Source organism: Psammomys obesus, unplaced genomic scaffold (assembly GCF_907164565.1).
Source record: "Psammomys obesus unplaced genomic scaffold, mPsaObe1.curated_primary_1811, whole genome shotgun sequence".
NCBI lineage: Eukaryota > Metazoa > Chordata > Mammalia > Rodentia > Muridae > Psammomys > Psammomys obesus.
In genome coordinates, this window is record NW_026596109.1 from 15,355,204 (window position 1) to 15,382,971 (window position 27,768).

General features: G+C 41.6%; 2 protein-coding genes across 2 annotated transcripts in view; both read right to left on the reverse strand.

Annotated features, from left to right (window-relative positions):
- Positions 1 to 11,620: 11,620 nt before the first annotated feature.
- Gpr75 (G protein-coupled receptor 75) lies at positions 11,621 to 20,777 on the reverse strand. Its single transcript, XM_055629114.1, has 2 exons — positions 20,611 to 20,777; positions 11,621 to 15,954 (listed from the first exon to the last, which is right to left on the reverse strand). Exon 2 carries the CDS (start codon positions 15,836 to 15,838, stop codon positions 14,216 to 14,218), a length of 1,623 nt encoding a protein of 540 aa, XP_055485089.1. The 5' UTR covers positions 15,839 to 15,954; positions 20,611 to 20,777; the 3' UTR covers positions 11,621 to 14,215.
- A 3,030-nt stretch (positions 20,778 to 23,807) lies between these two features.
- Psme4 (proteasome activator subunit 4) overlaps positions 23,808 to 27,768 on the reverse strand; it is a 117,547-nt gene continuing 113,586 nt past the window's right edge. Inside the window, exons 46-47 of the mRNA XM_055628776.1 lie at positions 26,973 to 27,111; positions 23,808 to 25,311 (exon numbers count right to left, since the gene is read on the reverse strand). Of these exons, the coding sequence (XP_055484751.1) occupies positions 26,977 to 27,111 (135 nt within the window). The 3' untranslated portion in view covers positions 23,808 to 25,311; positions 26,973 to 26,976. The remainder of the gene's footprint in view (positions 25,312 to 26,972; positions 27,112 to 27,768) is intronic.

Genomic DNA, 27,768 nt, shown 5'->3' on the forward strand with positions numbered 1-27,768 from the left:
GTTACTTTGTTTTCTCTTTATCCTTTTGCATATATTTTGTGCATATTTAACTAAACAAGGACAAAAAAGTAGACATAAGGGACATAGGTAGATCACATTACCATGGTTGAGGGACTGCGTTTACTCTCCAGCAACAAATAGAAAGAGCTGGGTGTTAAGGTTAATGCTTTTGTTCCCAGCACTAAGTATGCAGATGCAGGGAGATCAGAAAGTTCAAGGATAACCAGATCTAAACCAAGTTCTTTGTAGCCAGGGCTACAAAGAAGAGAGCCTATCTTAAATTACCAAAACAAAAAGAAAAAGTGTGCAGCATACTCTTGAAAAACCAATACTTCTGATAAAAGCAATGTTAATAAAGAGTTTGTGGCTAGGCCTAGTGGCATATACTTGTAATTCCAGCACTTGGGAAGTTGATACTAGAAAAACAGAAGTTCAGGGTCATCCTCTGCTACATAGTGACTTTGATGCCAGCCTGAGCTGCAGAAGACTTTGTCTCGAAAATTTTGTATTTAGTTATTAATATTTACTATGGGTTTAACTTCTGGTAACGCTGCTGTTAATCCTCAGCAGCTGTATAACCAAATCACCACACAGAGACTGGGTTTTTAGTTAACCTAGAACACAATGCTGGGCAATATTTACTCCCTCCTAAACCTCCAAGCCCTCAGTTTCCTAAGATTTAGATTTCCCACATTATACTTGCTTTTTGTGAAATCTTAGGTCTGGTTCATGCTCCAAGTCCTCCAAGCTCTCTCCTCCCGCTCTGCTCTCCTCTCCTCCTCGAGCTCCTCCTCCTTCTCGCCCCTTCCTGTTCTCTAGCTCCTCCCCTCTTTCCTGTCCTCTGGCTCCTCCCATTGCACAACATTGTATCTAGTTGCTTTATTTGTGTCCTGTTTACACAAGAGTGAGTATCACAATGCAATATCCAGATTGAAACCAGAGAGTGGGGGGAGGGAAATCAGCATTTGAATTAACAAGGGTAAGGCATATACATTTTAAAAGAACATTATACCAACACGAAAATAAGTAAATAATGTCTTTATGGCTGGGGAGAGTTTAGTGGTAAAGCATTTGCCTACTATATGTAAGACCCTAAGTCCATTCAGTCTACCCCTCAGGTGTAGAACGACCTTTTCACAGGGGTCACCTAAGACCATCAGAAAATAGATATTTACATTATGATTCATAACCTTGGCAAAATTACAGCTAGGAAGTAGCAACAAAAATAATTTTATGGTTGGGGATCACCACATGAGGAACTGTACTAAAGGGTTACAGCTCTAAAGTTGAGCACACTACTGTAGGAGGAAAAAGAATTTATGGCTGGAGCCTGAAGATGCAGCTCATTAGTATAGTCTGCTTAGCATGCACAAGGTTCTGGATCCCATTTCCAACACAGCACCAGAAATGAGGAAAAAGAAAAGGTAAACAGCTCAACCCTAGCACTTGGAAGACTGAGGAGAAGGATTGTTGTGGGTTTGAGACCAGCCTGAAATACTATACATAGTTAATTCTAGGCCAGTCTGGGAAAAAAAAAAAAAAAAAAACAAGTTGGGTACAACTTTAATCCTAGCTAGCACTTAGGAAGTAGGGGCAGGTGGTTACTGTGAATTTGAGACCAGTCTGGTCCACATACTGAGTTCCAGGCCAGGACTCACTTGTTCGTAGATTTTATTAAGAAGCAATACATAGAAAAGGCAGGGACTTTGAGTTCAAACCTGGTCTACACCTTTTCTAGCATTATTATGAATGGGATTGGGGGTGGGAAATCGATTCTTTCTACATGGCATAGAATGCCCTAAATAACCAAAATGTAGACTCTCTTATTCTTACCAACTAAATTCAGCACCTTTGGGTTTCCTACAACTCATTTTAGTTCTCACACTTATCTACTTGGACTTCGTTAGCCTCAGGTGCCATAAGTAAAAGAATTCAGCCTCACAAGGCATCTGCCCCCACATTAGATGCCAGTTGTAAGAACTGGGTTCTATTTTTTTAGTTTTACTGTTATTTATATGCATATGTGCATACATATTTGTATACATATACCTACTACTTGCTGTGTGTGTACCACATATGTAGTATTCATGGAGTCCAGAAGATGGCATTGGATCCCCTAGAACTAGAGGTACAGGCAGTTGGTAGCCACGTTATGTGGGTGTTGAGCACTGAAATCAGGTCCTCTGAAAGAACAGCAAGTGTTCTTAACCACTGAGCCATCTCTGTGGTCAATGGATTCTAGTAACTTCAACCAGCCTGCTATCTTTCAGTCTTAAGACCTACTACTTGGTCTCAAAAATGTGCTAGAATGGCTCACAGAACTCTAGCAAACACTTGATTTATAACTGATACAGTCAAATGAAAGAGGTAAATAAGGTAAGAAAGTTGGGGTAGGATTCAGTTTCCACACCTTCCCTGTACCTCCTCAGTCTAGTGTTGTAAAGAAAGAAAATCCCAAATGTTCCATTTTACCAATGAAGACTCAGGAAACAGATGCTTGGGTAAAAGCCTGCTAGCTCAGGCAGAGCAAAAACACCCATATGACGGTCCTACTCAGCCAACATCCCAGAAGGAAAAAAGACCTTTCCCCCTCTTCATGCTGTCTTAGACACTGTTCAAATGGAATGTCCCTCCTTTCTACTTTCTGTACATCTCTCTATTAGTCTTCTGGACTTCCTTTCACTCTCTATGGTTTTCCCCCCATGTTCAGTTCCTGTGAACTGGTTACTTGTCCCGCCTCTCGACCTAGGGTTAACTTTATTTAATCCTATATACAGAAAGCTCTTGGACTAAAGGTGTGTGCTAGGGCTGAGCCATACCACAATTACTTGTTTACAATAAACAGGAAGCTCTTGGGTTAAGTAAGGTGTGTGTTAAAGCTGAGCCACACCAAACAAGAAACTTTTATTTTTCCAGTTCACAGTCTTGGGGTTCACAACAGGATTAAATATCCTGCAACAGTCTAGTATTCCAGACACTTCAAATCTCAAGAGTTTGAAAATTTATATGGAGCTTGATACCGCCACTCCCTTACACTGGCACACCCATGCTCTTTTCCAAAGGTCACTAGATGGGACTGAAGCTCCAGCTATGCAATCATTTGGTCCTTCTGGTGAGCAGCCACACTTGGTGAGTGTCTAAGGATCATGGTTCTTCAGCGTAGATGTTAAGAGCATGATAGAGTCTAAGTTACTCCACATTACAAAAAACTGCTTTGTAAGGCTGTGCCTTGCCCTGAGAAACTGCATTTTACGAGCAACGTTTGGCTCTATTTTGAGTAAGAGCAAAGACTCAAGGGTGACTCTATACCTTATAGGCATGCAAACAACACAATCCATCTGGCACTACCCACAAGGCACAACTGATAACATTTTTTTATAAAGTAAAAAGAATGCCATCCTTTAATTTTGTCAAAGTAAACTGATATCATATGAGTATGTAAAGTATTAAAATTGTATCAAAAATTCAGTAAGAATGTACTGGACTTGACAAACTGAAAAAGGGTTACAGCAATCTAACTTAGACCCCCCCTAGAAAAGGATACCTTTAATAGCCCTGAGAGGAGTAATTAAATGACAGCCTGTCAACCTGTCATTGATTACCTTGAAACTAGTGTACTTGTATGTTTATTCACAAATTAATAAATATAAATATAATAAATTCTCCAGTGAATCAGTGGTTGCGAATCACTGACTTAGGAACTTCACTTCCAACCCCAAATTAGAGTGTTAGAAGCTGATAACTAGTCTTCAGAAGGTTTGGCATGTTTTTTTCTATGAACATATTTCTTTATCTGCTATATCTGTTCTTCTAGACACCACTTGGCTTGTAGCCTATCTTTAATCTATCTGTGATTGAATAGCTGCTAAGAACAAACTGTCTCAGAACTGAATAGAAAACCCGCGTGCCCTGCGCACACTCCTTTCCCGTCTCTGATACCTGTAATACCAATAAAGATGCAAGAGGATGGCAAGTTCAATACCATGTCTGTCTGCATACTACCAAAACATTAATGGACTAAACCCCTGGAACTGTAAACCAGCCCCAATTGTTTGTTCACAGCAAACCCTAACTAAGACCACTATTAAGACACCACCTTTTCTTTCTCATTTACCCCAAAATTTCACATTAAAAACAAATAACAGCCTGGCACATTGATGCACACCTATAATCCCAGCACTCAGGAAGGCAGAGGCAGGAGGATCTCTGTGAGTTCCAGGCCAGCCTGGTCTACAGAGTGAGTTCCAGAACAGCTAAGGCTACACTGAGAAACCTTGTCTCAAACACACACACACGTACACACACACACACACACACACACACCCTGTGAGAGCTGGCTCTCTACCTCCACTATGTGGCTTCTGAAAATTGACTCTGGTCATCAGACTTGACAGCAGGTACTGTTACCTTCTGAGCCAGCTTGCTGACCCACAAAGTCCAATATTCTGAAGAATCAAAGCTACCAATTTCACATGAGGTTATAACTATGAGATAAAACCAGTCTTAGTCCCACTGGTGCAAGGAGAAAGACCACTAACCACAAATTATAGCCAAATCAAACCAAGCATTATTCTGTGCACAGCAGAACCAGTCCAGTGTCTATCTCTCCCTAAGACGGGGTTTGAGAGAACAGCCCTGAGCCAACTTCTCAAGCCTTTTTTGTGTCAAAATCACAAAGTGAGGCTTTTTACAAGTGTAGCTACAGAAGAGAGACAAGGCAGTTAAAATATTCTATGGCTATAGGCAGTTAAGGGAATCTTCCAGGAACATCTGTTACAGAACATATTATGGTCATGGGGTGAGATACTGCCCAATTCTGAGAAACAGAAACAAAAGTTTTCAGTAAATAAAAATTTAACTTAGCGAGCAGTCAAAATTCAGTCATCATGGTTTTTCACTAGCAAAAATAATTTTTTAAATAACTTTTTATTTAAATTTTTTATTTAAAAACTATTTAAGTATGTAAAATATGTTATTGAATACAAAAACTGTGACTACAGGAATGAATTTATGACAACATGGGTCTGCATGTTCTCTGTGTACGCTGCTTTCAGTTCTTGAAGCCATACTGTGTTCTTGATTATTTTAAGTTCAGGCCTAATAATCTTATTAGAATCTTATTATGAATGATCTATGATTAAAAAAAGGAAAGAATTAGACCTTGATCAGTAAGGCTAATGGGTATGACAATATGATTGGGAAATTTCTTTCTCAACCATTTCTCTCTCCTGAAAATTGCTTTCCACCTACTCAGCCACATCTTTATCAGAGCTTAGGAGAGATCCTTACTAGCTCCACGGAATATAAGGAAATGTTTGGCCCACAAGGAGAACTATAAATTGAAGTCCACAAGGGGTGGCGAGGGAGAGCCAGGTTGGTGTTCTTTCATGATATGGAGAGCTAAAATGCTAGGGACAAAAATAAAACCTCACCAGATAGCATGTGAGGCCTATTAACAGAGTTTTAGGCTGATCCTCGAGGCCAATGTGGACTACATAGCAAGTAACACACAATGAGACCCTAGCTAATGAAAGAAAGAAAAATAAAAAGAAAAAAGAAAGAGAGAGAGAAAAGAAAAGAAGAAAGGGAGGAAGGGAAGGAAGGAAGGAAGGAAGGAAAGAAGGAAGGAAGGAAGGAAAGGAAAAAAATTTCACAATTTGTTGTAACCTACCAATGGTTTGGTCTAACTCCACCCACCCGCCCCCAGAGAAGTAATGGCAATACTGGTGACATTGTCCTAAACAAAAGGACTTTGACTCTGTGCACAGGATGGTTGTTATTAGACAAATAAACCTCTGTTTACCAGAAAAGGCTAAAGAAGAGCCTAAATCCAGTTCTTATCTGTCTCTTCATTAAGTTACCTCCCTTAACTTTTCCCCAAACGTTAGCTACCTCAGGCAAGGTACTAGTCAGTCAGCACAGCATGTAACACCTCAGGTCCCCACCTTGCTGACTGTCATATAAAATCTTGCTTTTCCACCATTTTACTCTTCTGTCTGCCCACTCAACCATGGCCTTGATTCCCTTGGCCTAAGATTCCCAGTAAATCTTTCTTTCTGCCCACCAAGTAGTTTCTCTGCACCATCACTTGTACCAAACTGATGTTTCCACTAGTATATTTTTAAAATGTTTTGGTTTGTAACTTTGTCACTATAAAACTTCTATGAAGCTGTCACTATATTGGAACGTGAAATTTGGACTAACCAAAATGTGTGTTCATAGGCCATTGTCATGCACATGTGGTGTTAGAATAAACTATTCTCATTCCTTTTAAAGTGAGAGATTGTGTGTGTGTGTGTGTGTGTGTGTGTGTGTGTGTGTGTGTGTGTAGACAATTCTTTATTGAAACCTTCATATCAGGAGTTGGAGAAATGGCTCAGTGATTAAGAGTACCTACAGCTCTTACACAGGACTTGGATTTAGACCCCAGAACCCACATCAGGGAGCTCACAACCACCTATAACTTCAGTTTCAGAGGTTCTGACACCCTCTTTTGGCCTCCATAGGTACACACATGGTACACACACAGAGACAAGCAGGCACACACACATGCACATGAGAAACAAAATAAAAAGTGTTTAAAAAACATTTATATCAATTCTGTGTGTGCCTTTACCTCCACACACTGGCCTCATTGTTCACAGCAAGACAGTGCTCACCTAGGAATTATCTAGGAATTCTTAGGAAATTTTTGAGACTACCAATGTTTGGTTCTAAGATGTTCATAACAGCTTTACAGAAAATAAGGAAGGAACAATCTAAATGTATATATTTAAAAAAAAAGCTTAAGCACATTGTGTTTATGTACTGATATGTGATACAGCCATTTTTAAATTTCAATTTAATAAAAAAAAGATTGTAGTGGAATTTCTAACTTGCTTAATGACATCAAACCTTCTGTACTTTGACAATCCCAATACTTGCGACCATTTGTAAATATTCAGATTGATGTTTGAATTTACAAATAATTTTCATCTTTTCTCTTGTTTTCTTTTGAGGAATAGAGAATATATTTTACTTTTGTTTTTCATCATACCCTGAATAGCAATGACACTCAATACATCTTTGTAGACTAAACCAACCCTTATCCTCTTATGCCTTATAAAAACTTTCTCTTTCTCCTCTAATTTTTCTACCACTCTTTTTTTTTTTTAAAACAGTATTTGGTGCTCTGGGGAAAATTCTATTTTCCAAGCTGAAAATGGCAGCACATGCCTGTAACCAGCACTTAACAAACCTGAGGCAGGAAGAACATGAGTTTGACACAGATCTGGGCTATATGGTGAGACCTTGTCAAACACGAATGCACTTGTTCACACACACAAAACTGGAAGGGGCAATCCTCAGTTTGACAGTGGTTGGGTAAAGAGACTAAATTTTTTTTTAAAGATTTGTTTATGTAATTTGCGTATATGGATGTTTTGTCTGCACTTACATCTACACATACACTAGGGCCCTTGGATCCTTGGGACTACAGTGATAGTTTTGTGCCCAATTCAGAGACCTCCAAAGACTGCTAGGAGTCAAGTCTGTTGTGAAACACATGAGGATCTTTATTTGCAGCTTGAGCTGGGACTTTCACAGACACCAAGGCACTAGTATCTGACTGAGATCCCAGAACTCAGGATTGGGCATGATTTTATAGGTCCCAGTCCCTCCCAGCATGCCCAAAGTGGGGGAATTCCAGCCTGGCAAGTGTCTATTGGTTGAAACACAGAAGGGATGTTGCATTTTAAACCAACTGGCTGTGGGAAGGCACCAAAACCATTAACAGGTCTGGTTTCCTTTTTTTGGCTGTTGCTAGGGGAGAGGGGAGATCTGGGCCAGTTTCCTAGCAACTGTATCTCTAGTGGGCAGGAAAGAATGCAGTAAGGCTGGTTCCCCCCTGCAGGTGGCCAGACATGTCTTGCTGTGTCTGGCTTTAGTTCAGGCTCGTGTATTAAACTTTAATCAATAACTCCCCACCAAAGAAGACCTAATTTTTAATTCTTTGGTCTCTCAATAGATGGTTATAAGCCATCATGTGGATGCTGGGGACTGAACTTGGGACCTCTGGAAGAGCAACCAGTACTTTTAACTGCTGAGCCATCTCTCCAGCCCCAGAAGAATTTTTAAATCAATTTGTTTTGACTCTATTAAATTTCATTTTGACTAGTTATCCACATTGATTTTGCATTAATGCTACTTCTCCCTAACAAGTGTACATAGCACAGTATGTCTCCTTCCTCTGTTTTATTTCTCTCACACCAAGAATTGAAAACACTCCAATTGTCTGAGTGTCTTTCTTTCTGGCTCCTCTGTGAAGACCACAACCTTGTCTTTCCTCAAGCATGTTAATTAAATTAGGTTTTGCAGTTTCTATGGTATGTATTCATCTTAAAGCCAAAGAAAAGACCAAGATAGCTTATCAGGCAAAAGAGCTTGCCATACAACTAATGACTCATGTTCATTCCCAGAACCCACATAAAGGTGGAAGATGAGAACCAAGTCCATAGCAATGTCCTCTGACTTCCACACACAGACTGTGGCATATGGACACACGCACATGTGTACACATATATATAAACACATGTACACACCCACCACGTACAAACTATTAATAAAATAAAAGCTAAAAGAAACTGAATTAAGTTCTCACCAGTCCTTGCTAACATGAGAGACACCTGTGGTGTGAACTTGTCTTTGTACCTCAGGCTTCGAAGACAGACATAAAGCACTCTCTTGAATTGCTGGGCTTTGTGAGACCCTGGTGGCCTCTGAACAAGCTATACTCTGCAGCACAGCAGGCTCTTCATGAAAATCAAAGAGTCCTTGTTTGAGAATACGTTGAAAGAGTCTGCCACTCATCAGCATGCTACAGGCTATGAAGAACTAGGAAACCTCCAGGGCAAAGGCAAGCCTTCATGTGAATGGAATTCTGAGAAACTACTGTTTCCACAGAGGAATATATCTATAAAGAAACAGATCTGCTCACTGGGAGGAAATATTGACTAATTTGTCCATAAGTAAAGAAGCAATATTTCTGCTTTGATAAAAATTATTTTCAGGCCCAGGCATGGTGGTATACACATTTGAGCCCAGCATTCAGACAGCAGAAGCAGGTGGATCTCTCGTGAGTTTGGGGCCAGCTAGGTCTACATAGTGAGTTCAAGGACTGCCAAAGCTATGTAATAGAGATCCTGCCTCAAAAAAAAATATATCAAATGCACTGGAAACAAGTACATTGACTGTGTGTTAGTTATCATGTATGGTAAAACTCCCCTAAATTTTTACTTCACTCAATTGCCATAGAATTTATAGAAACTGGTATTTCTTTATTTACTCTCTTTCTAAAAGCGGTTCTCCCTTGTCTTCTTTTTCTAATTATTTTTTTAATATTTATTCTATTATTTTATTTTATGTAGTTGAGGTTTTTGCCTACCTTTATGTACACATATCACATGTGTGCCTCGTGCCTGTGAAAGTCAGAGGAAGGAATCAAGTCCTCTGAAACTAGAGTTATGGATGGTTTTATGAGCTACCACGTGGGTGCTGAGAACTGAACCCAAGTCCTCTGATAGAGTAAACAGTGCTCTTAGCCACTGAGCTATCTCTCCAGCCTCCTTCCTCCTTTTTCTCCTTTAACTTCTTTGTGATTACTGACAGATTTTATTTCATCTTCAATGACTTCAGGCAGCATAAATCAAAGAATTACAATGACAAAAAATGAAGATGGTACAGAAGTTTCTGGGTAGTCCCAAAGGAAAGATGTTCCCGGATCTTATCTTTTTTTAACTGAGTAAACAGAATAGTGCTAGATGTCAGGCTGGGAGAAGGGCAACACAAAGGCAACTTGTGGTCATTTTTTTCTTTTTGTTACTATTACATTTGTTATTTTATTTATTTATTTGACACCTGTGGATGTGAAAGGAAAACCAGCATGAACTCTGGTTGTCAGGTTTGGCAGCAAATGCCTTTACCAGCCAATCTGTTTTGTAATTCAGATAGCCTAATCCAGTATAGAAAGACAGGGTCCTCTTAGGGTCATGACAAGGAAAGGAGTCCTTCATCAAGGAATCTGACTGAGTTGTTTTGTCAGCAGAGACAAAAGAGTTCAAGCACAATTAACAACCATGTTACTGAGTATTCTGTAGAAAACAGAATATATATTGTTATGCCCAAGTCTTGAGGATCCCAGAGATCACCAAGGAGCTGATTCGGATGCAAATGCAGAGTGGTCTTTTATTACAAGCTTGAGCTTGGGCCCACATTGTCACTGACACAGTGCTGAAGAGTGTAGAGCCCCCAGCCCAGGGAGAGAGGGATTTTTGGTTAGGGTTACATCAAAGTTCAGGGAATTCTAGCTTGGCACTTCTATGATTGGTTGACATTTAACAAAAATTGGGAGATTGTTTGCCCAGAGGGCCAAGCCAAACCAGAATTGTTTTACTCATCCTATTGTGAGGAACACCTGGGTAAATTCCAGGTATTCACTGATTCGCTGTTGCTAGCGGTGATGGTTAAATATTCCTGGGTTTTCTCCAGGCTATTCCTTGAGTAGGGGACTCCACTGTCTTCTTCCTGGAATTGTTCCCAGGACTGTTGACTTTTGGGGTGGGGTGAGGGTGAGGCCTGGTTTTCTCAATATTATATAAAGGGGATTTACTAGATTAGTCATATGACACAGGCTAAATAGTCAACAAGAACTGCCTTTTATATTAAGAGAGGTTGAGGAGACAGTAGCTACTCAGTTCATGAGGGCAGATGTTTCACAATCCCAGTCTAGCCTGAAGGCCTGAAGAATTCTGGAGAACCACTGATCTTTAGAAAGTTGTGTTCCAACATTTGCAGAGGATGGCAGTAGCAGTGGCATTGGCAGCAATGAACTCACAAACAGGGTAAATGAACTTGCTAGTGATACACAAAGGCAAAAAAGCTGAAAGCAAGATCCTCCCCACCTCCTGATATCTGGGCTCTTCTAGAAGGGGACAGGAGGGAAGAGGAGGGGAGGAGAAGAGAGAGAGAGGCAAGGAGAGGATCATGGCAACTCTTATAAAGAAAGACATTAAATTGAGGTTGTTTTACAAGTTTGAAGGTTTCCTCCATTGTCATCATGGCAGGAAGCACGGTAGCACACAGACATGGTGCTGAAGAGGTAGCTGAGAGTTCTGTATTCATATCCTCAGGCAACAAGAGACAGTGGGCCTGGCTTGAGCTTCTGAAACCTCAAAGCCCAATCCTAGTGGCACACCTCCTCCAACAAGGCTACACCCACACCAACAAGGCCACACTCCTAATAGTGCCACTCCCTATGGAGGTCATTTTCATTCAAACCACCACAAGCATTCCAGCAATCCCAGCAATTGGGAGGTTGAGACAGGATTTATAGGTTTGAGGCTAGCCTGTGCTACACAATGAAAGACTAGACAAGACACTATATTGAAACTTGATTTTTCAGCAGTGTGCTAGCATACACTTGTTATCTCCGATGAGGAAGAAGGAGCAGAGTGCATTCGAGGTTAGCCCATAAAAAAAAATCCTGACTCAAAAACAAACAAACAAAAAAACCAAAACAACTACAAAAAAAATCTACAAAACCCCCAAGTTAGGATTTTTAGTATTTTTATTTTTCAAACTCATTTTAAAAGTACATTAAAACATCAGAAATAGAAATCTGACCTAATGGTTAACATAAGAACACTTATTACAAAATGTTTGAGACACATACTTTGCACACAGTAAGCATCAAGAGAAAAAAACTAATGTACCTGCAAATAATCATATTCAACTGAATTCTCATTATTTTGAGTTATAATTTTTAGCCCTTATGAAGATATAAGTTATATATGTCTGTCTACATCAATATGGCGACTTTGCTACTATAGACAGACATACATAGCTTATGAGGAAACAAGTTACATCTCTCCATAGATAGGAGGAGAGCCAAGAATCCAGCCCACCATATATTTCATGCAAATTAACTCAATAATTTCTTTGATGAACATGAAGAAACTGAACACTTTCTATGTACACGCTTTGTCTTCTTATGCTATAATTTTTATTTCTCATGGGCCCCATGCTAGTCAAATAATTTCAAACTCAAAGGTCATACAAGGAAAGCTAACATTTAAAAATTTACAAGTAGTAATTTTGCTATAATCTTTGTCAAGCCACATTTTAAATGCCTGATCCCTCAAAGAGATGTATACCTTTTTGTGAAAGTAAACTTTCAAATATTCTAAAGATTCAATTTTACTTTATGTGTATGGGTGCTTTGCCTGCAATGTGTCTGTGTATCATGTCACTCTTAACCTCCTAGCTATCTCCCAGCCTGAGACACAGACCTTTAAATGTGTGAATGATGTTGTTGTTGACTGGACTAAATAACAGGTTTTCAATTAAGACAAAAGTTTAATGGTAATTTGCCAAAATTCTTCAAATGATTTTGGGAGAGGAGATCAGATGTCTTAGTTCTTTGTTAAAAAGAGCTCTGTACTGAATCTGTCTCATGGGAGTATTAATGAGAACCATATTATGTTGAATCTATAAAAACACAGTTGAAATAGGTAAGAGTGACTTCCAAAAAGAGTGTCCAGCTATCAAAATAAAGGAGAGTGGATATGCTATAAAACTTAGTAGCAAGAATAAAAGAAAAGGAAAGAAAAAAGGGAGAAGAGAAGGAGAGAAGCTGACAGGCCAGTTCTAGACAGTGAATTTGAAAATCTTGTCCTCACACTTAAATATCTGAAACAGCCCTCACTAGACTGCACTGGAATGTATAGTGGCTACATGAGGCCAGGCAGGCCAGGTCTGGCTAAGGAGCTACTCTATCTCTCAGCATCTCCTGTGATTTAAGATTTGGAAAAGCCTGGGAGAGGCTCCTCTGAGCTGAGTGCCTTCTGTTCCTTGCTCCTTCTGAGCTCTGTGGATAATAGTAGGATACAACAGTTTGTAAAGATAATCTATTTTGAGTCTAATGGTGTTCCAAAATTTCAGTGAGTTCAAATCCTAACTCCATGACCAAAATATTTTAACATTAGGAATCAGCATACCTAATAAAATTAGGTTCAGATATAAGAATAATACAGTTGCACGTTTCCTGTTTAAGGTTAATGAGAGGATAAGAACCATTAGTTTGGGGACTGGGGATGCAGTTCAGTGGTGAACTGGTTGTCTAACATGCATGAGCCTAGGTTCAACCTCCAGGCCCCTAGAAAGGAAGGAGAAAAAAAGCGCCAAAACGTAAAAACCTCAATCTGAAAATACCAATAGATCATATCGAGAACTTTTTTACATAGCAATATTTATATAAAAAGGGTATTTCTGAATTTCTCTGTGAACACTGTCCTCATACAGAAGGGAAGCCCACATCGCACCTCCCAATTGCATCTCTACGTAGCTAGTGTTGGATGCATGATGCTAGCTAGAGTATGCACTGAGGGCTAGGAGAGCTGGTGTTGGATGCCCGATCAAAATGTGCACTGGCCTCTGCGGATTCCTGAGGCTGACACCACGCCTGCTCGCTCAGAACAACGCCGCTACTGGGGTACAGTCCTCCTCTCCTGTAGGATTCTTGGGAAACAGCCATTAACTGGTAACTGCCAAAAACGCTTCCTAAAGCTATCTACTCAACGCGAAACAAAAATGTACAGTATGAAGTGACAAGAATCATAACTCCGTATTATTAGGTAACTGTCTTATAAAGGGGAGTAACTAACACTGTATGAAAATTGTAAATAAGGACGAGGTACAGGTAACACATTTCTATTTTCTGCTTTAACAGTAAGTTTTTTTTATTTAAATCAACTTACCACCATAAAAGTACGCTCTTTTCTATTTCAGTACTTCAAACACTCAAATTTCATATTTTTATAAAAATAACACTTCGGAAAGGTCTTTTTTTTTTTCAAACACCTTTTTAAAAAATATAGCCAAAGACCCATATCTAAAAATCCATAACACTGACTTGAAGGGCTTTCATCAGCAGGGTCATTCCTGGCATCTTCTTAGCAGGTTAGTACAAAGATTGAGACACCCATCAGAGCAAAAATTGATAAGCGTTTACATCAAATCTTCAAATGTCAAGAAACCATGAAGCAAATCTGGATACTAATATTTCAGACAAAAGAAAGTCTAACGGTCAACTGTTCAGTCGACTCCTCACGCTTTCCCACTGACTTCAGAGTCTTTCAGAGGAAAGCGAATCGCTCCTTCCAGGCTCCCTGGCCTTGTCCCTTTAAACAGAGGGGACGGGGATCTGCTTTGCTGATGTGCTGTCATACTCCTGCATGAGATCATTAGTGGTGTAATAGTGCATGGCAATGTACGAACTGGCAAATCCAAAAGAGTTTGCTGGCTGTAGCCTTCCTGGGCTGGCCTCTTCCTGGGAGGGGCTGCTGTTATAGATGCTATAGTAAGGTTCAATCCGAGTGTTGATGGGTGTGGAACTGCTCTGACCGCAGTGTTGATGTCCAGCAGAGATTTTGGGACTTGCTACACTTTCCTTTGAATGGCTTGGGCCACAAGCCTGGTCCACAAATTTTTTCTGTGGTTTTGGAGACAGCATGTAGGCAGAGTTTGTTTCATGATGGGAAGATTTGTTTCTATTGATTTCAAGGCTCCCTTTTCCCATGGCTCGAAGTCGCGTTTTCTGTCTGCAGCACGGAAAGCCCAGGCCAACATACTGGAGGCAGCAGAGCACCTTCCTCCTCAGCCCAGCACTGTTCCGAGAATAGATAAAAGGATTTAATCCTGACTTGAAAAAGATCAGAGTAAATCCAAACAATTCAAACTGATAAAGGATGAAGCTCCCAGTGTCAGACAGGACCACCTGCATTAGGGAAATCCCCAGAGGAAGACAGCACACCAGGACTGACAGCACAATGATCACACAGGTGACCACCGCCTTGGAATCCTTGGCAGTAGAAAGGTTGACGGCTGACACCAGCTGGAGTCGACTGGCTGAGGGGATTGGCATCTGGCTGGGATTCTTAGTGTATCTAGGAGTTTGACTGTGCTGCAGTTTGTTATAAGTCTGGTTTCTGTACAGAGCTGGCATGGTGCACTGGATGGGATCTCCACCTCCCTTCACAGAGGCCCCGATGAATGGCTGTGGTCTGGAAGCATCAACTGTGATCACAGGGGGGCACTTTTTGACTTGAGCATTCTTCCAAAGGGTCTGAGCAATCATGGTGTAAGAGACAGACACCACAGCAACACAGAAGGTAAAGTCAACAACATACAGACACAGAATGGCTTTCCCTTCCCCATCCATAAGACTGGACATGGGGAGACACAGGTGAGACTTACTGGTTCTCAGTGTGGCCAAGGTGGCAAGGGTAAAACTGGTGGTCCAGAGAAGCAGGGTAAGGAGAAAGATGCAGGAAAAGGAGGCTGTACAATTAGGCTGCTTCCCTAGCACCATCCGGAGCCGGTGCAGAGCAATCACAGCCACCATCTTGAGGGACATGATGATGAAGCCTGAGCTGGTAAGGTGGAAGGCGAAGCAGAAAGGATCTGGGATGCCGCTGGCTGAGCTGAAGAACAGCACAAAGGTGAACATGGGAGCTGTCACCCCACAGATGAAGAGATCACAGAAAGACAGGTTCAGGATCATGAAATCAAAGTTGGTTCTGAACTTCCGGAAGGCCGGGTCAAAGAAAGACAGGAAGACAATAAAGTTTCCGTAGGAGCCTAGACAGAAGATGACGGCAAGCAGAAAAGTGCAGGTCACCAAGGTTGCTGTGTGGATAAAATCTCGAAGATCCTCCTGGAGAGAAGTGGCGTTTCCGCTCTGCAAGGGAGGCATGTATAGGAAGGTGGTGTTGGGAGCATTCTGAAGTGGGCCACTGGAGTTCATCTTCAGAGAGGTGTTTTTTCCTCTTATTCTCAAAATAAAATAAAATAAAATAAAAAATCAGCAGAAGAGTCAGGGCCTCAGCTCACAGACATGCTGAAAGAGGGCCAAAGATAAGCCTGCACAAAAAAATGTACACCCAGAGACAGAGAGGGGTTAGTGATCTAGTAATTGCATTGTTTTTACAAAAGCATTCCAATTTTTCATCTCTATTGTTTTAAAAAGCATGTAACAAAGTCTAACATAGAAAAGGCATGAAAACCAGGCACTGGAGACACACAGGAATGGGACCTCGCCATTGGGAGTCCACAATCTCTTCCTGGGAGGAGCTACATCTGTGTGGTTGCCAGGATTACAGCCAGGGACAAGGAGAACTGAGTGTGTCTCCGACAGAGGCTGAGAAATAATGAAGGGAGCTTTGGTGAGGAGAAGCCAGCTGGGTGAGAGGTGAGGGGCAGGGAGAATGAACAGCTTGCAAAAAAAGAGGCCTCTGCAGCAGGAGGCAGGCAAGCAACAGGATGTGCTTGAAATTCAAACAGGAGAGTATTGTCGCTACATAATGTGGCCCTCCAGGAGGTGCTCAGAAATCACTGACAAATCCCACTTTTCTCTACGGAAAATCTTTGTTTCCCAGCATTTATGTATTTTCCTAGTTTGGGAGTTAAGTTCTTCATCAACTGAAAATCCTCCTTCAGAAAAGAAAAATTCATGTAGGACTACATTTGAAGGAAGAAGAAGAAAAATAATAAACTAACAAAGGGTGTCCGTGAGGATATTCGTACTTTCTGAGCAGCCCTCTGGGGGCTGAAGATGTAGCACAATGGTACTGTACCTGTCTAGCACAGTTTTGTGTTTGGTCACCAGCAAGCAAACGTATGCGCGTGCGCGCGTGTGCGCGCACGCACGCGCGCACGCACACACACACACACACACACACACCCCACAACACTATAAGGGCTGGAGACATGGCTTAGTGGTTACAAGCAAGCACTGCTCTGGCAGGGGACCCAGGCTCCACTGCTTGCACCCAGGCTGGGTGACCCACCTGTAACTCCAGCTCCAGGGGATCTGACGCCCCTTCCTGGACTCCATGGACACTTGCGCTCATACACGAGCCCCCCCCATACACATACACCTACTTTAAAAATAAAGTAAAACTTAAACACACCACTGTGTTTAAGAACGGGAATATCCTCACCATCTCACCATCAAATAAGAGATAATGCGTTCTGCATTCCCTCACTTAACTTACACTAACTACATGCGTGTCTTGGGCCAGTACTGCGTTAGCTGCTGAATGCACATAGATGAATAAGAAGCACTTGCTACCTTAAACTTTTAGCTCTTATGCCAAAAAAAAAAAAAAAAGTAGTACATACTCACGCCAGTCTTCACTGTTCCTAAGCCCAAAGATGTGTGTGGCCTGTGGCCTATCCTTTGCCAAAGAAGAATCCCACACCACAAGAAACATTTAGAGCTCTGCTCTTGACAACTGCCAAACACTTGTTTTACTCTAACATTACAGAGATTTAAAAAAAAAAAAATAGTAGTGAGGAAGTCCAGAGCCTATGCTCTGAATATTTAAACCATCAGCTGGAGCTGGATCCCAGAGACTTATAGGTGCCAAGCTTTTAGCTGCTGCATCAGGGGGTACAGACCGGACGCAGTCAATGAGAGCAACAGCTATGGACTGCCTAGAATAGAAGTCTCTCAGCTCTTAACCGCAAGTACAGGCTTGGCAGTAAGAATCAGATCAGTTCTGGGAGAGCCGCGTGAATACTCTGCCCCTCACTGAGATAGAAGCTGCCTCTGCTGCAGAATGCACACGGTGGTAAATTTCTTCACCGCAACGTGACACCAACCTTTCTGTGACACAAATTTTCTTTAAACTAAGTTCTATAGGAGAGAAAAGGATAAATTTTGAACATCTGTTTGCCAATGACTAAATACTAATGGAGAGCTCTTACTATTTTTAGTAAGACTGCATGCCTGTTTGTGAACCCTTTTGATATTGTTACAGTGGATAAAGACAGTGTTTTACTGTTGGTAAAAAAAAAAAAAAAAAAAAAAAAATTGTTCCTTGAGTTAATTTATGCAAAGGGAAGAAGAAAAACCCCTTATGAGGAGGCAAAGGAGAGCAGGAATTTGGTTCAGGAAAAATTTAAGAGTCTGGAATCAAGGTGCTTAGAGAAATAAAGTAGGGGATAAGGAAATGAAATGATGGGAGTTATAAGACCCTAAGCTATAGACGTAGAAGATGAGATGATGAGGCACCAACGTTAGTCAAAGAAACATTAACCAACATTAACCAAAGAAAGAACAGGAGGCAGAGAAGGAAGGAGGCTACCGAGTCTGGAGTCAGGTCACAGGTGTGACCCTGCTACTCAGAAGACGGAGGCAGGGGGACTGCAAATCCAATGCCCTGGTCAACTTTGTGTGACCCTGAAGCAAAAGAAAAGGTGAAAGAAAAGCTGAGTGTTCATAACTAGCGGTAATGCACTTTCCTGGCATGCGTGAGGTCTTAGGTTCAGTCCTTGGTTTAGGAAGATGATTTGGAATTACTCTGGGAAAAAGTTCCATAATCAATAGATATTTCAATTAAAAAATATACAGAACTCCACCTTAGGAAATAAGAGCAATACAACCTGCCAGCACTGTTGTCAGTATCTAGAGAGTTTATGATGTGCTGGGCGCTGTCCTTGTGGTTCCACACTACTGAATCTCTGCCAAAGCCCCAACATAGTATCTGTATCTCCATTTTGAAGATAAGGAAACCAGTCAGAAAGACAACTCAGCAACGTGACAGAGCTTCCACATGAACTAAGCAGTTGTTCCTCCAAACTCACACACACAAACACACATGGATACACATGCTCACACATATACATGCTTGCACTGGAGAGGATCCTTAGGTCAAAGCTTAATTACAACAGCTGTCATTTGTTGGGTGGCTATTACACGGTATGCTCTCATACTCAAAGCTTTATATAAGATATCAAACTTTATTTCACTATGGAAACAATCCTAGGAGGTATTAAAATCCTGTTCCTAGGTAAAAGCTCCTGGAACACAAAACTTTAAAAATAATAAAGGGACTGGACAGAAAGTCAACCAAGAGCTCAATATTAACTCTTGGGACTTTGAGAGGAAATTACAAACAAAACAAAGATGTAAACCAGGCACGATGGCCCATGCCTATAGTCCCAGCACTTGGGAGGAAGAGGCAGAATCTCTGTGAATTCAAGGCTAACCTAGTCTACAAACAGTTCCAGAACAGCCAGGGCTGTGACAAAGAAACCATGTCTCAAACAAACACAACCACAAAGAATGTTACATCTGTATTTGTGTTTGTGTACATATTCAGCGCTTTGGAGCAAAGTCAGTAGTGGTTAACTATGCCTAAACATTAAATGTTATTTCCAATGCATGCATATATGTTACTTTTTATCTTTGAGGTTATAGGCAGGTCCTAAAAGACATAAAAGTCATATAAGAATGATCTTAAGTTATAATACCAGCTGTAAAATGTTTTTATTATGTCTGCTTGGCGTGTGCATTAACCACGTTAAGACAGAATGAGCAGTGCACTGAAGCGCATCTTGAGAGGCTGAACCAAGCAGAGGTGTCAACAGGCTCCTGGTCTGGACTACACATACAGACAGACTTTTCTCACAATGAACTCACATGCATCTGACTGCAGTTAAGGATGCTGAAGTAACTAGAAGCAAGAACCAGAAACTCTGAACATACTGCACAGTGTCACCTCTTAGTAAGACTCAGCTGTGGCACAGGCCTTTAATCTCGTGCTCAGGAGACAGAGGGCAGATTTGAGTTCAAGGCCAGCCTGAATTTCCAGGCCAGGCAAGGATACATAGCGAGACTCGGTTGCAAAACAAATAAACAAAAAGGGATGTGTGAAAAGCTGGATGTGGTGGCTCCGAGGTTTTCACGAGGTCGAAGCAAGAAGATCACCTCCTTAGAAGCCAGCCTGGACTACATACCAAGTCCCTGTCCTGGAAGAAAGGGAGAAAGGAGGATAGGAAGGAAGGAAGGAAGGAAGAAAGAAAGAAAGGACGGAAGGGCGGAAGGAAAGGAAGGGGAAAAAGGAAGCAAAAGAAAGAAAAAAGGAAGAAAAAAGAAAGAATGAATGAAAGAAAAAGGAGTGATGGGTCCCCCCAATACTCAGCTGTATTAAGTTTTGAAGCAAGCGTTAGGACATTTATAAGCCTTACAAGTTAACTCATGCCCTGAATGATTCCAATTTATTTCGCCTCCAAGAAGTATTCCGTTTCATCACGGCAGGCATTTTCTGAGCACAGCCCTCACACAGAACAAAGTTCTGTCCCATGGAAAACCTCAGAAAGGCCAGGTAACTTGCCCAAGGTCAGGAGGTATTTCAAACCTCCCATTCAAAAAGAACTGCCCGACCTACCACTCGAAGCTGTCAGAGGCTGCTGGGGTGGGGAGACCCGGGTGGAGGAATGAGGAGGCTGTGGTGCATCCTGGGACTAAAGGAGTGGGAGAATGCAGGTTTCCCACCAACACTGACTGGCAATGGTTGGGCGCTCCCTAGAATTGAAGGAAAGGCAGCTTAGGCCAACCCAGGGACGCTTGGACTCAGCCTGAAGTGGGCAGGGCTGTGGTCCATCTAAGCCTAGGAGCTTCCAGCGGGCTGCCCAGGAACACAGGTGCGTGCATCCTGCCAGGCCGAGCTCAGCCTGTTCCCCTCCGAGTCTAGGTGGGAATCCCTCTGGCCTGGGCCCGCGTCCTCTCACCTGCCAGCTGGCTGCAGCGCCGCTCTTCCTCTTCCATGTCGCAGCAGCGACCCCATCTGCGCCGGGCGGCCTGTATGTTGCCGTACTGGAGGCAACATCGCCATCGCCATCGCCGCAGCCTCCTGGCATCTCGGGATCCCAGGCGAGCCAGGCGGGAGGCGCAGTCACTAAACCGGGCGCGGCCCCTCCCTCCTGCCCCGCCTGCCGGCACCCTCCCCGTCCGCCGGCTGCCCAACTGTGAGGTGCGCAGAGCTGGCCTCAGCCTAGTGGGCGTGCGCCTGGACCCGCCAGGGCTGCTTGCTACTGGCCGCTGATAACACAGTACGGAAGACAGGAGAGGAAGCGACGCAGTCTGAGTGGGTCTCTGTACAGGCCTCTTGAGACAGCTTAAGAGTGCCTGCAGACAGCCTTTAAGCTGGCCTGCCTGGCTTTCGCACTAGCCTGTCACTTCGAGTTTCATAATTATAGTCATTATGACAACCTGAATCAAACCCACTTCCACAGGCGTATGTGGGGTTGGTGCAAAGTTAAAAAAAAAAAAAAAAGGATCTATTAAACTCCGTGTATAGTGTAAAAATCGTGCAAAGCGATGGTGTAATCCAGCTAGGCCTATTTTAGAAAACACCAACATAAAACATGAGACTTGTGGCTTCTCATCTCCCCAAGTCGCCAGGTCTAAAGTAACAAGCTCAGTTTGGCTTTAATTTTAGTTGGAGACATCAAATAACAAAACCTTCCTAAGTGTGTTATTATGCACACATAACAAGCTCATTAACTCTTTCAGGATTTAGCCTTGTTAATTAGTATCTTCTACTTTTCTGATCTCACCCAATATTTAGAAATAGAGAATGTTATTTAAATGTCCCTTCTGTTGGCTGATACTACAAATCAGAGACTTTGATTACGTCCAGGTGAAATGCTTTGTGGCACCGATGCTAGAACCTCTGTCCATTTGCTGCTACGTTTTTCTTTATAAATACAAATTAGTAACGGGTTTCAAAGAAATTTAATTTTCCCCACACTTTTTGCTAAGAAACATGCTGGTGGGCTTTGTGAAATATCAGAATTCTGTTTAGAAAAAAATACTGAAGAAAAATTCCCAACTAATTTACACATAAATCATGCTTTACTCCCCAGACCCTTGGCAAGATCAGTTCTAAGATTATGTTGTCAGTAAGGGTAACAGTGGGCCCTAGAAACATCGGAGGGAAAAAAGATTAATAAGCAGCTAGAGTGAAAATTCTGACCCAAATTATACATCACTCCAAACAAATTAGACACTACTTGTGTGATTTCCATTTGGGCGTAAGTGATAAAAAAATATTCTGGTTAAACTACTGCCATCAGTAGTATACCTGTAGCCAATATCATATTGAAAAAGAGAAAAATTCCATTGTACAGGGTCATAGAGATGTAGGAAAGAAAGGTAGTTGGGACAAAATATAGCAGTGAGGTTGATAAACTGGGTAAGAATACTGGCATACTAATGCAAACACCAAATCTGTACACAGTTAATGGGCACTAACAGGTGAACAGACTATCAATCTGCAATAAAACCAGCATTCTAGCACAAACTGTGACATGCAAACTAATGTCCATTTTGGGAAAGTGCACCTCAAGGCCCATAAAATGTTCACATTCCCTGGGCATGATGGCAAACAACCACACTCAGGTGTTCCTGACTTAAATATCTTACACTTTGAATGCTTCAATAAAAGAAAGAGAAGTTTTCAAGTGTGTAACAGGTATTACAGTGTATTCTGAAGCATAAAAAAATGCAAAACTATTTTGATGTTCAACAATGGAGCAATACTCAAAAGCATCACAAAAATCTCTAGAAGCGCTCAGCCCAGCTCCCAGTGCTGGTGGCTGGCTGTGCTAGCAAGCCCTCCACTGCTGAACTGCACTCTTGTCCCTTAGTCACATTAACATTGTGAAGACAATGTCTTCCTAAATGATCTGCAAAGACTTTTTCAAAGGATCCATTCAGAACCCAAAGATCAGATCTTACAAACTCCTGTGTTCTCCTTTCTCAACCTGTCAAAGCTCACAGAAACCTACGCTCCTTACAAGTCCAATCAACAAGTGCTTTCTAGGACTCTTTCCGGTTTCTCTCACTGCTTGTGACCAGCTTGTTGTGACCAGCCTTGTTGACATGGTTCTTGCTCCTTTATCCTTGTTAATGTACCACGTGTTCTAAGAGCTTTCAAACTTGAGACCACTTGTAGAAAATTAATCATGCAATGTTAGAACATTTAATTTCAAAACTCAAGCATAATCTTGGGGAAATGTCAAGCTAATTACAACAAACTTGATGCTGGGTACCCCGATTAAGGGATTCTGTTTTTAGGTCTGAAGTAGAATCTAGATCTTGTTTTCACCAGGGGCTCTCAGTCACTAATAGATGGAATCAATAAGAAGCTTTTTGAGATTTTAGAGTCCCTTAGTCTTCTGGCTCAGGGTCCAGAACGCTCTTGATTACTGGTGTGTGCCACCCTGTCATTTTAAAGAGAGGGATGCTATCCAGAGAGTTTTAATTACGGAACATACTGATTACCAAGTAGATATAAAACATTCCCACTTAGGAAATGTTGATCAAGCAGAGTTTTATGTAGTTTAGTTAGAAAAAAACTGAACTGCGACATTCCTCTCTTGGGAGTCCTTTCTCCAATTTCCGTGACAAAACAAAGAGAAAGAAAAAGAAAAGGCCGAAATAAGCAATACAGTTAATACTCAAATGGTAGTCTTAAAAGAATCAACCGCACAGATTTGTGCTTACAGACACCCCCGGCCCCAAGCCTCCCCAAGCCAGAGTTTCTCTGGATAGGCCTAGCTCCCCTGAAACTTACTCTGTAGACCAGGCTGGCCTTGAACTTAAGAGATCCACCTACTTTTGCCTCCTTGAAGTGTTGGCATTTAAGGCATGTGCCACCACCACCTGTTTTTTTTTTTTTTTTTTTTTTTTTTTTAACAGAACTTTTGTGATGAAAGAAAAGCTCCTCTGTACCATTAAATGTAGTAATTATGAGTCACATGGGGCCTCAAGAGCCTGGCCACTGCACTCAACAGAGCACAGCTAGCTAATTCATTCGGGACAAAGGAAAGAAATTCATAGATCTAAACATAAGAAGGCAGAAAGAATCCACAAAAATTGCTGCCTGCAGAACTTTCTTCTCTTAATGAAGACAAAAGTCAGGTATTAAAAACAATCCATTTTATTGTGTTTTTACTCGTTACACAATTGAAATAGTCAATTAGGTACTACTCTATACACAGATTATGCCTGTGTATGCTGACACTTCAGTACTGTACCAAGACCACTGCTGTGCTTAGATTGGGACAGTCAGCACGTACAGTCTAAAAAATATACTGTAGTGTTCCTTTAAAGAAGATTGTAAAGGGTGTGTGACAAGAGGTCACTCATCAACTTGTGAATTTTCAACTAGAAGGTGTGTTGCACTCTATAAAGTTGTGAAGGCAAACATGTTACCATTTACGGATGCACACAAAAAGGTACATAAAAATCCAGATATTCTAATGATAAATGTACTTAGAAAAAACCCCACATTTCAGCTTTTGTAACATGAGAAGGCAAAATAATTTACAAACATACACCAAAAAAGGCATTCTGTAGGTACAAAATCCCCAAGCTGCTACAGTAAAGAGCTGTGTGTGAATCTTCATAACCAGTCACACAATGGCTCACGTTAAGGGCTGCATCTGTACAAAGTCTTGCCAATGTTATCTCTATAGTTTATACATTCTTTTGCATCTATGTAACATACTAAACAAGTCAAATATCAAGTCTTGATCTTAATGATTCTGCAGGCAGGCAGGCAGACGGGAGAGGAGGGAGGGAGGGAGAAAGAGAGGGGAGGAGCGGGGGAAAGAAAGAGATGAAAAGAAAATTTCCAGAACCACAGCAATCTTTCATTCATATGAAGTGTAACATATTTCAAGGTGGGGTGCAAAACAGTATTTGTGAAGACTACAGGGTAAGAAGCAATCAGCCAGGGTGTTTATTGATGGTGTTTTTTATTTTTAAAATCACACATTGTATACACATACAAATCAGTCTAAAATTTATTCACCAAATCCCCAGTTTTTCAGCAATTGGCTCTTACTCAGCACCAAAAACTCCAGTCTGTGGGGACACAAAAACAGACTTCTGCCATGTGTCTAATTCCAAGACTTGCCCCCTTTGATCTTCTCTTCATAACTCTCCAGACAGAAGGCTGTTGACTTCAGATTCATGGGCCTTGGCCCTACTATCACTAAACCCAACAGCCTTTGGGGAAAAATTCAAAGTAATTTGAGATGAATGAAATGAGAGGACCTATATTACTGATGAATATTCTCCATTCCAAGAAAATTGTTTTGTTTTGGTTTTTAACAAGTTTCTAGACTGTTTGGTCATGATGCCATGATCATACTAGGTTATTCTAGTCTGAGACTTTGTAACTTTGTCAAATGTCTCAAAGAAAAAGTGATCAGTATTCTGGGAACATTTCAGGACAAGTTAGGAAATCAAATGGCAGCTGAGAACCTGTGAACGAAGACTAATGAGGCCAAACACGGAAGTCAGCGAAACGATGAAAGCTCATCAGAGGCTGTGTTGTGAAACCTGCAAAGAGTCACCACAGATGGTACCTGAGGAACTGGAATTTTTGATGAAATGAGCCCAAAATGAGGACTAGTCATCTGCATTAGAAAGAAGAAAGAAAAAAGTGTGTTAGGCAACGAGACACTCAGTTCTAAAATCCCACCAACTAGATTTTCTTTATTCTCCTTACCCTTATCTACACAAAGACTTGTTGGCCCTCCCTCTTTTTTTCTTTCTAAAAATTTATTTATTTATTATTTATACAGTATTTTGCCTGCACGCCAGAAGATGGCATCAGATCCCAGCATAGATGGTTGTGAGCCATCATGTGATTGCTGGGAACTGAACTCAGGACCTCTGGAAGAGCCTCTGAGCCACCTTTCCAGGCCCTTGGCCCTCTCTCTTTACAGAAGGGTAGTAAGTATTTATGAATTTAGAGGAGTTGTGCAATGGTGGGAAATACCTTTCACACCAGCACTTATGAAGGCGGAGGGGCAGAAGTAGGAAGACCTCTGAGTTTGAGGCCACCTGTTCAACATACTGCATTCCAGGGCTATCTATAAAGACTCTACCTGAGAATAAAAACACAAACAACAACAACAACAAAAACCCCCCAAAATCCCTATGGTGAGATAGTGAGATGGCTCAGCAGTTAAGAGCACTGGCATCTGTTCTAAGCACCCACATGTAGGCTTACAACCACCGAAACTCAGTTTCCTCTTCTGGCCTCTACAAGCATAGCATGCACATGTGCTCACACATACATACAAGCTAAATGCCCATGCACATTTATAAAGAAAAAGAACCCAGATCAAGTTCTCATAACTTGATTCTCGTAACTACAAAATCCAGCCCAATCCCAAATGTTCCACTCAAGAAACAATTTGAACTGTGATTTATTCTCTAAAGCAACTTATTGACTTTCTAACCGTCCCAAAGCAGTCACATAAATTGTGCGCCTAAAAATGAAAACAAAATTGTGAGAAATTCTATGGGAGTTATCCCACTGGCCACGGCAAAAGCCGTATTATCCATCAACCTAACAAAACCCTGAGGCACAGGCACAGGCCATCATGTCTGTTCACCTCAGTACAGGAAATTGAACCTAGGGTCTCATCTTTGCTAAATTTGGGCTCTGCCTCTGAACTGTATACACATAAAGCCATGCTTAAAACCAGTCAGGTGGGGGCTGGAGAGATGGCTCAGAGGCTGGGAACACTGCTTGCTCTTCCAGGAGTCCCGAGTTCAGTTTCCATGACCACCTGGTGGCTCACAACCATCTATAGTGTGGTCTGGTGCCCTCTTCTGGCATTCAGGTGTACATGCAGGCAGAGCTTCGTATACTTAATAAATCTTAAAACACACCAACCAGTCAGGTGTGGTGACATATAGCTGCAATTCTAGTACTCAAGAGAATCACTCCAAATGCAAGGCTAATCTGATCTACACAGCTATCCCTCTCTCAAAGAGTCAATAAACTACTCTCTCCACTTTACCTAAACACTTACATCTGCAATATCAGCAAGATTTTTTGTTTTGTTTTTTTAGAGACAGGGTTTCTCTGTGTACTCCTGGAAGTTGCTCTGTAGAGCAGGCTGGCCTTGAACTCAGAGATCTGCCTGCCTCTGCCTCCCAAATGCTGCGATCAAAGGCAGTGCCACCACTACCCAGCCAATGTCAGCAAACTCTAAAATCTTGCAGATATTCTTTTCTCAGGCATCAGCGGAACGATGCTGCTGGGATGTCATGTGTAACTCACCCCTCTAAGCATAATAGCATGGTGACACAAGGAGGTCCGTGAGAACAAGCAGCTGGTCATCAGTGAACTGCTGCTTGTGTTCTTGCCAGTTGTCATGGTGTGTCCTTCGGAAATTGGATAAGGTCTTCTTTACAGTCATCTGTAATCAACCCATGCACATTTTTAACCAGAGTTAAATATGGCTTATCCTCAGCTATGTGAGCACCCACCTAGACCTCAGAGTTCACACACTGCAAATGCTACAATGTTAGAAAACCAAGTCAGTTTTTTTTGTCACCAAACCACTAATATTCTTTAAAATTGCTAGCTTCATTTCAGGACAAACCCCTGGAATGTATTACCACATTGCTAGACGAGTTCAATACAAAGTCCTCTACATTTACAAAGATGACGGCTGGCTTAGCATGGGTGCTTACTACTAGATAAATACCATTACTTCTAGTTCAACATTAGCCCTCGGGGAGATGTGAGTTTCCAGACACAAAATGCCAGAATAACAGTAACAAGAAACCCAACTTTCTAGTGCTGGCAGTGCTCTTAATCTTGGGCTTGAAAGAAGAGAAGCTACAGAGTTTTATTTCATCTTGCTACACATGGAGGCATGTCTCTGCAAGGCTTTAAATATTTACAGAGTAAACTTGACCCTATCAGAAGCAGGAGGTTTAAAATAATTTTTTTTTTAAATTTATGTTTTTGAGTTAGGGTTTCTCTGGGTAGCCCTAGGCTGTTCTTGAACTCACAGATCCACCTGCTTATGTCTCCTGAGTGCTACGATTAAAGGCATGCAGGAAAGTAC